General features: G+C 40.9%; 1 protein-coding gene across 1 annotated transcript; it reads left to right on the top strand.

Moving 5' to 3' along the window:
- The first annotated feature begins 1,905 nt into the window (after nucleotides 1–1,905).
- hpxb (hemopexin b) lies at nucleotides 1,906–5,041 on the top strand. The gene is made up of 10 exons (XM_010790038.1): nucleotides 1,906–2,011; nucleotides 2,523–2,545; nucleotides 2,672–2,755; nucleotides 2,834–2,991; nucleotides 3,091–3,244; nucleotides 3,687–3,899; nucleotides 4,004–4,096; nucleotides 4,220–4,350; nucleotides 4,435–4,582; nucleotides 4,662–5,041. Exons 1-10 carry the CDS (start codon nucleotides 1,947–1,949, stop codon nucleotides 4,886–4,888), a joined length of 1,296 nt encoding a protein of 431 aa, XP_010788340.1. The 5' UTR covers nucleotides 1,906–1,946; the 3' UTR covers nucleotides 4,889–5,041.
- Nucleotides 5,042–8,998: the final 3,957 nt, after the last annotated feature.

The following is an 8,998-nucleotide window of genomic DNA, read 5'->3' as shown; positions in this document are numbered from 1 at the left end:
CAGACCCGTGTTACACAGGGTTCAAGTTTAAACAGCGTGAGCAGATCTCTCTCAATGTCAGCCATTGAAGGAGACAAATTACACCTCGGTAAGGAACCACAGCAATACAACAAGAACAAGACAGAGAGTGTCGTGCCAGCGTCGGGGGAAGTGGAGGAGGGCGGTTCAACGGCGCTCGACTCAGCCTATCTGGTCAAACAGTTTGGAAAACAAGGATCAGGTCGCACTGACTTCAACCTACCAAGCGGCGTCCATACAACCATCAAGGGGCAACTCTTTGTGGTGGATTGTGGAAACGCCCGCATTCAGGTGACCGATCTCCAGAAGAACGTCGTACAGCAAGTGACTCCTTCAGGATCAGAAAGGTCTTCCCGCATCTGCAACTACTTTGACGTGGCCGTGAACTCAAAAGGCCTCATCGCCCTGACCTGTGCGGCTGAACGAGCTGTGCTGGTCTTCAACCGTCATGGACGCCTCCTGCAAACGTTTGGAGGCACTTTGATTGGTGCTACCAACGAAGAGCTCGATGCTCCCAGAGGGGTGACAGTTACACGCCAAGATGAGTTCTTGGTCGCTGACCTAAAGCGTGGCACCCTTACTTCCCTAAAGCTGGACCCCAAAACAGGGGCCAGGATGGAGCGCACGGTGGTGACTGGGTACCACAGACCCTACCTGGTGGCAGCCTGTCTCACCACTGGGTTCATGGCAGTGTCGGAACGGGGAAATGAGACCGGACGCGTCCCATGCATCCGGGTCCTGGAGCCTGGCTGGAACACTGTTCGGATCCTAGGGGTGTGCTCTGGCTTGGGGCCTGTTCTCACCTTCCCTTGGGGTCTCTGTATTGACAGTGATGGGGATGTCCTGGTGGCAGACTGGGGAAAGCAGCACCACCGGGTTCTCATCTACCCATCCACAGGTGTTGGCTGGCCCCTGGTGAATGACAGCCTCAGCAGCCCGAGGGGCCTGGCGCTGCTCCCCGATGGTCACATGGTCGTGTCAGACAGCATGAATCACTGCATCAAGATCTACCACTACAAGTAAACCGCGGAGGATGACAAAGAAAGAGATAGAAACATGGATAGAGTTAGCACTATATTTCAGAACTTATTTATAATATCATGGGGAAATTATAATGTGAGTATTATTTACAGCCTCTACCTCCTACCTACTTTAATTTGACGTTTGATGAGAGTTAAATTGGGGACTATAATCACTATATTATTTAGAATTATGGATAATTATTACAAATTATTTACATCATACCTATCCATCAAAAATAAAAATGTAAGAAAGTAAAAATGCATGCATTACATTTCCCTTGAGTGTTTATAAAATGTTTTTATTCCAATGTATTAACAACCCATAATGCTCTGTTCCTGAACGATATACAATGACATTTTGTGAATTATACCCATAAGGCAAAACATTTTATCGATCAATAATCAAGACAAGTTAGAGAACTTTGAGTGTAATCAGCCAATCAAATAGTTAAGTTAGCTTTATGATGATTTGTATTGTCCATATCTCTGACTGGAAAACATTAAACTTTGGTTTAAATCTAATGTTGCATGTTCCTGTTGTCACTGGGGCTAATGTCCAACCCTTTAGCTTTTGGGTATTTCTCTGTGACCAGGATTTCCCCCAAAACACCTGTTTTTCCTGAAAAGTCTGAAATCAATAAAAAAAGGGAACAAGGCGCTGATCCAAAGAACAAATGCAGCAAATTAGTAATTGCCCAAATTTTGCAACAACGGAGATTCTGACACACAGTGTATGTAAACAAACCCCCCCCCCACACACACACACACACACACACACACACACACACACACACACACACACACACACACACACACACACACACACACACACACACACACACTGCAGTATAAAGTGCAGGTTCAGTTTCTGCTTCAGTCTGACTTCACATCAGAGGACCGCACAGCATGGAGCTGCTCACCAAAACTCTGTTTCTGTGCCTAGCACTCGCCCTTACTAATGGAGCACCTGCGTGAGTATTAATCAACTACTTAATCTTGAAATTAATTTACACTCATTAGCTCACGATGTGCTAGTTTTAATACTGATCTCAAGATCCTTTACTTCCAACATCATGTGCATTTCCAAGAGTTGTTCCAAGCCTTGAAAAGAGACCTCTGTGTGTTTATTTAGGCTACAAAGCAAACGGTATATATGTATATAAAAAATAATATCTTGTTATATCGTGCAAATCAATGCAGAAACCCAGTAAATGGGTCCTGCTTCAGAGGCAATGAGTTACATCTGTAACTAATGTGTAATTTGTGCTTTCCCAGTACAACCAATGCAGTGCAAAGTCACTGTTTATCCATTTCATAACTGTGTTTGTTCGTTCTCAAAGTCCACAGTTTGGATCAATTGATCAAATAAAGAAGTGCATAGTCAATCATGTCACTGATTGACCTTGTTTCAAAATGACTCAAGGATTTTTCTAAATGAAATGTTATGTGGTGGAAATTAAGGATCTATTTTATGATCCCCAGGCACCATGATGCAGCAGTAGACGGTAGGTTTAAATATACTGTATATATATATTTATTACAATGATAACCTGTCTCATATACACATTAACTGTATTTCCAATAATTTCAGTTGCTCTTATGGTAACAAGAGATATTATGTCCATGTTTAGATGCTTCTCTACCAGACCGCTGTGATGGGATTGGGTTTGATGCCATTACTCCTGACGAGAAAGGAACCACTTTCTTCTTCAGAGGTGCGGAACATTTCTGATAAAGAATAATGGAATTTCTATTCTAACTAGTCTAATTTTAAACTGATGATTTCCCTTCAGGTAGCCACTTGTGGGAAGGCTTTCATGGTCCAGCTCAGCTGTCCAATGAGTCCTTCCAGCAGCTTGATGACATCCATAACATCGGCCATGTTGATGCCGCCTTCCGCATGCACAACATAGAGCAGCTAGACCACCACGATCACATCTATTTCTTCCTGGTACGATCCACAGATACTATTACTTGTGATGTGGTTTGTCAAAAATATTCTTATTCAAAGCTATATTTCTACCTGTCCTTTTTCTGATCTTATCTATAGGATGACAAGGTTTTCAGCTATCATGACCAAGCTCTGGAAGAAGGGTATCCGAAAGAAATCCAGCAAGACTTCCCAGGAGTCCCCTCTCATCTGGACGCGGCTGTGGAGTGCCCCAAAGGAGAGTGCATGACAGACTCAGTTCTGTTCTTCAAGGGTGAGTTGGCATTCGTGGTAGAACTATTCATCTCGCTGAGTGGAAAGTATCACAGAACTGTGCTTCCCTCACTAATATAACGGCAATGCTGCTCCCTAGTGGAGGAAAGTAGCTGCACCGGAAATACATTTAGTCATAAAGCCAGACCTTCTTCCCCCAAACACAGGTCGTAAGGTCGTCTGTAAAAAAACAGCTTAAGATGACTTTTTACTTTTTTATAACGCTCCATAGTAAATATGGCAAATGAGGGAGTCGGGAGACACCTACATTTTTCCTACAGGGATAATTTAAAGTTTATTTTATCTTATAATATGAAGAGGCTATTGGCAAAGGACTATTTGTGTCCCGTGTATAACAACGTCCACGTATTTATATACACATACGTTTTAATTAGACCTTTGTTAACAATTGAGCACATTCAAACAAATAATTGCCCCCACAGGACAGGTTGTACATGTTTATGACATTGCAACAAAGACAGTGAAGACCAAGACGTGGTCCCACCTGCCCGTCTGCACCTCTGCTTTGCGCTGGCTAGAGCACTACTACTGTTTCCACGGAAACAACTTCACCAAGTTCCACCCGGTATCCGGAGAGGTGAGCGGTGTTTACCCAAAGGACGCCCGCAGTTACTTTATGAAGTGCCCCAACTACGGTGAGTTCATCCAGAAAAGAACAATGAAGTTTGATTCAAATTAGTTTTTTTGTAAGAAATAGAAACAGATGTATTTTTGGCTGAATGTATAATCTTCTGTTCAGGTCATGGCGGTGACTACAAAGTCCTGAAATGCAGTGATGTGAAAATAGATGCCATCACCACTGATGATGCAGGCAAAAGTTACTTCTTCGCAGGTAAAGTAACAAAAATAATAACAAAATAAGAGGTCTTTAAATTAATATTCCAACATTGAGCTATTTTCCTTTGATAATTTGTCAAGAACTTGCTGTGAAGACTGTATTTCAAACCCCCGTTAGGCCCCATCTACATGCGTCTGGACACCAGGCGTGACGGCCTCCACGCCTTCCCAATCACCAAGTCGTGGAAGGAGGTGACCAACGGGGTGGATGCTGTCTTTTCCTACGCTGACAAAATGTACTTGATTAAGGTAGGTCTTAAAGTAACGACGAAAAGCCAATTTATTTGTGTATGAGTTGAAATGAATACACCCTGTTCTCCCAAACGCACGCAGGATGATCAGGTTTACATCTACAAAGCAGCTGCTCACTACACCCTGATTGAAGGATACCCTAAAACCCTGAAGGAGGAGCTCGGCATTGAAGGACACGTGGACGCTGCTTTCGTCTGTCCTGAAGATCACACAGTTCATATTATCATAGGTAAGGTTACTACGGGCTTATCCAATTCATTTATGGGTTAAAAGTTTTCTGCTCGACTGCTAAAATATTTCTTCAACAGGAAGGACGATTCGTGCGATCGACCTATCTGCCACGCCCAGGGCCGTGACCCAGGAGAGGCCCCTGCCTTTCTCCGACATCGACGCTGCTTTGTGCAGTGCAGAAGGAATTAATGTGTTCAAAGGTGCAACGTATTACAACTACGAAAGCCCCATGACACTGGCTATGAGCAGAATCGCCCCTGAGCCTCTAAATGTTACCAGAGCAATGATGGGGTGTGAGGAATAGGATGAAAGAACACTCAAACCTTTTATTCCCCTACTACGCACGCAAGAAAATAAATGGCATCTATCCATAAGAATCTAAATCACTTGGTAAACAGGTTCAAACGTGAGTTTTTGGAAAAGTGTCCCCCCCATGATGAATAAAATGTTGAAACTACATACTGGAGTGTCCTTTCAGTGGTTGGTGTGCCACTATTTATGGTGTCTTTATCATAGAAAATAACATGTATTATTGGTTTGATGTTTTCAAGTTGCATATGTGAAAATTAGAACTATAAAATCTATGATGAGGAATAACATCCAAAGGCAAAGTTTAAAGTAATGATGGAGTTTGGCCACAAGAGGCCCTACTGTACAAATGAATGAGTTACAGCAGAAGTAACAGCGGATCAGATCCAAACTGAGCTGATACTGTATGAACAGGTTAAGGAGAAAGGTCCTTTTGCACATTTTCCAATTGGGATTTTTAACTAAATACTCTGAACTGCCTTAAAATATGTAAATACTCTGCAATAGTGTGAAGTTCCGCCAATATACGTACAATATACTGCAAAAACAACTCCACATTTAGCTTCAATGTTTGGCAGCTTCATACAAATGGAAGGGAGTTGCTGCTCCACTTGGTGTTGCCAGCAACAATTTGCAGCTGTGCTGAAGATCTGCAGGCCGGGACTCTATTCGGAGAAATGCTTGTTTTTTTTGCAAAAATAAGGCCGGATCATAACAATAAGCCTGACAGAGGCATTTCTACTTCAGATATTAAAGGTTTGAAGCAGTGCTGCGTAAAACACACAGATTTGCTCCAAATATTTGGTTAATTTCTTGATTTTTTTCACCGATAGAATAGTCAATATATTATAAATGTTTGCATTTTTTTTTTTTTAAATATGGTATTATGAGGTACATCGTTTTATTTTCGAGAGCTTTTAATGGCTATCATCTGCTTGTATTTGTGTTGGGTGTTTATATTATGTCTAAAAGAAAAATAACTTTTCAAATTAAGTTCCTGTCCGTTTTTTCAATATATTCCCCGTAACAACAAAGTGAGCTTTCAATTTCCACTAAAGTCAAAACGTTTATGACCAAAAACAGTTCTAGTCTAGTTATCACAATATACAGTATTTCAGTGTTGTCCATGCCCATATCAGGTCGTACGGTCACGTAGGCAGCAGCCACCAAGAGTCCAGAGCTGGGGAGGCATTAGCAGCCATTCAAGGCCCTTTCACTCCCTGGAGAGGGTTTTGTTCAGACAAAATCCCTGGGACTTTCAGCTCGCATAAAGGAAGTGCTGGCCTCAGCACGGCTTAATGGGCGAGGCCATGAGGACACACACACACACACACACACACACACACACACACACACACACATACTTGCACGTGCACATAGAAACACCACCGCGGATACACATACAGTATGCACAGCAGACAGTACGGACTGCCGTTGCTCACACACAGCTGCCAGCTATCCAGTAATACTAATAACGGAAGCTTGGATATTAAACATTTATTTTATTTTGTTCAATTTCAATTTGTATTTCTGATCAATACATTTAATTCCAATGTTTGTTTTAGATTTTTTTTTTTTTCATTACAGGAAAGACCACCAGGTCACCATGATGATTGGTTCTCTGGGGACCATGAGCATCCAGCTAGAAGTATCTTTATTCCATGTGGAACTTGAATAAACCACACTGGTATCCCCAGTGCTAATCAATAGGCCATACTGAATTTCACCCCGCACCAATAAAGCCTTCAGAGAAATTGTTCTTGAAAATAATATTCCGAGTATAAAATCCAGAAAGATGGCGCACACGGACATCGAGGAGGACGGTGTTTGAGTCCCGTGTAAAACAAAAAACTTTACTTATTTTGTTGACTACTTAACCTCCGTGCATTACTGAATATACCTAAAAAATGTAGTTATTATAATCATGACATTTTCCTTAAACACAACCTAGTAGTTTTGTTGTCTAAACATGTCATAGTTTAGTTTAACCACGTGTTTAAAACTTTGACCGCGTGCCCGTATGTGACATTTACACGTACGCTAAACCATGATCTTTTCATTCACCAAAACGAGTACTTGTGTTGCCAAAAAAGAACCAAGGAGTTTTGTTTGTATTCACAACGTCAACTACTCGTTTAAATCTACGAATGCTCGTACATTCGTGACATATTGTGAATGAGGTCTGTGCGTTATATCCACAAAAACACTAAATGCAAAACAACCTTAAAAGGCATTTCAATGAGATGACGTTGAATAAACTCACAAACATCACCGGGGTAAGGCACAATCTTGTATTTTTGCACAGCACAATAATAACAGAGGGTAACTTAACACTCATTGAACACAGAAGAAAAGAGATCCAGGAAGAAAGTGCAAACCATGACAGACATAGGTATGGTACAAAAAGTTTATTCAGTAACAGTTCTGTAAACATCTGAGGTAAATGAACATTTACATCAACATGTTCTTTAACAAAAGGTTCAGACGCAAGGCACTTCTCTTCAAAGACAGTTGTTTGACAACGGGAGAAATAGCAGGGTGGTTCTTCATTTCTAACTCGTGCGATTCTGTGTCCCTGCTTGAAGGGGCGCCGTGAAAATCCCTCCACATAACCTCTGTTTTTCTTCACGGGACCTTTCATTCAAGGCTCATCCACATCCAGGAAAAGTTGGAACGGCCAAAAGTATCTCAATCAGTATTGAGGACAGAAAAGAACAATCGCTTTAGGTTCTCTTTTTGTCCACTCCAAGTCTAATTTCATATTGTTATTCCCATAAATAAACAAAAATATGTTGATATCCCTTTTCCAAGGACACCCTTTCTTTTTTCCATTTAAACTATCTTCATATCCTCATTACAGTGGTCTATTACTATTTAACTGAGCAAATCTTTATCACCATATTGTCAGTACTAAGAACAGCGAGGAACAACAACACATTCCACTGATTGTAATAAGTCCAATGACCTTTGTCGTCTTTTAGAGACAAAGGTCAACCATTTTTCCCAGAATAATAAAAGGGGTTTTCAAATGTCTGTGTTAGGGTTCGGGTTGAGGCTACCAAGCAAAGCTCTTTACAGGTTCCATCCTGTATTGAGAAATCTTTGGCACAAATATCTTTGGTTAGATTTGACACATCACAGCTAACGTGCTTCAGCTGCCAGATTCAGCTGGAGTTGTTTTTTGGCACCCACGATTTGTAGAGAGACATGTAAACATTCAACAGAGTCAGCGAAAAGCAAATATATATGTATATTATATATATGTTTGGTTCATGCTGAAATCCTGCCTGAAGTGATCAGAAGTTACAGGGCAGACATTTAGTCTGGAGAGCACTAACAATGTTTGATAAGCACAATGTCCTCGGAAAACACTTCAACATGTTGAAGGCTGGACCTCGTCAATTGCTTACCAAATGCAAAAAGAGTATTAACTAAAGTTTGCCAGCGACTGATAATAAAACTGCTTCCAAATACAATACAACGAGCGTATTGGCTTAGTTAGAGTTAGATAGGAAGTCAGTCACCACTCTCATTCCATTCACTATCAGGCTGCATTCAGGAGACTTTGATAAGCTTCAAGACTGGAAAAAAATCCACCAAACTATTTCTATAAAAAAATCATAATCTTTGATAATGTGCAAAAGTTAATAATTTGTGATGAACATACATACATTAACATAAGCAATGTATAAGTTACCATTAATTCTAACTTCATCCAAAAGCGTTCATAAGCTGTTGAGCTAATAGATGTTCCAAGATGCCATGGGTGTTATTATTTATACGATATGTGGCCATTTGAGAGTCCACCCTCAGATCTGACTTATCGAACACCACGGTGTTCTTTCAGGATAACGCCATGGGTTATTGAGCTGACAGTAAAACATGGAAACAGACCTGGACAAAACAACAACAACAATGAAGACCGTGAGATGTGGTTGAAGCTTCAGAGAAAGTGAGTAAGGGGACCTTGAGTTAAGATTATTTTTTTAAACTACAAAAACAACATTTTGTTTATTTCAAAATGTCAACGTATTCTAATCAGACTTATATTGGGCTGTTTTGGTTATGTGTTTAAATGCTATAGCTAGCACTTTTGTATTATTCT

Source organism: Notothenia coriiceps, unplaced genomic scaffold, assembly GCF_000735185.1.
Source record: "Notothenia coriiceps isolate Sejong01 unplaced genomic scaffold, NC01 NC01_scaffold00001466, whole genome shotgun sequence".
In the NCBI taxonomy this organism is placed as follows: Eukaryota; Metazoa; Chordata; class Actinopteri; order Perciformes; family Nototheniidae; genus Notothenia; species Notothenia coriiceps.
The sequence above is the reverse complement of the archived record's forward strand: the minus strand, read 5'-3'. Positions and strand labels throughout refer to the sequence as shown.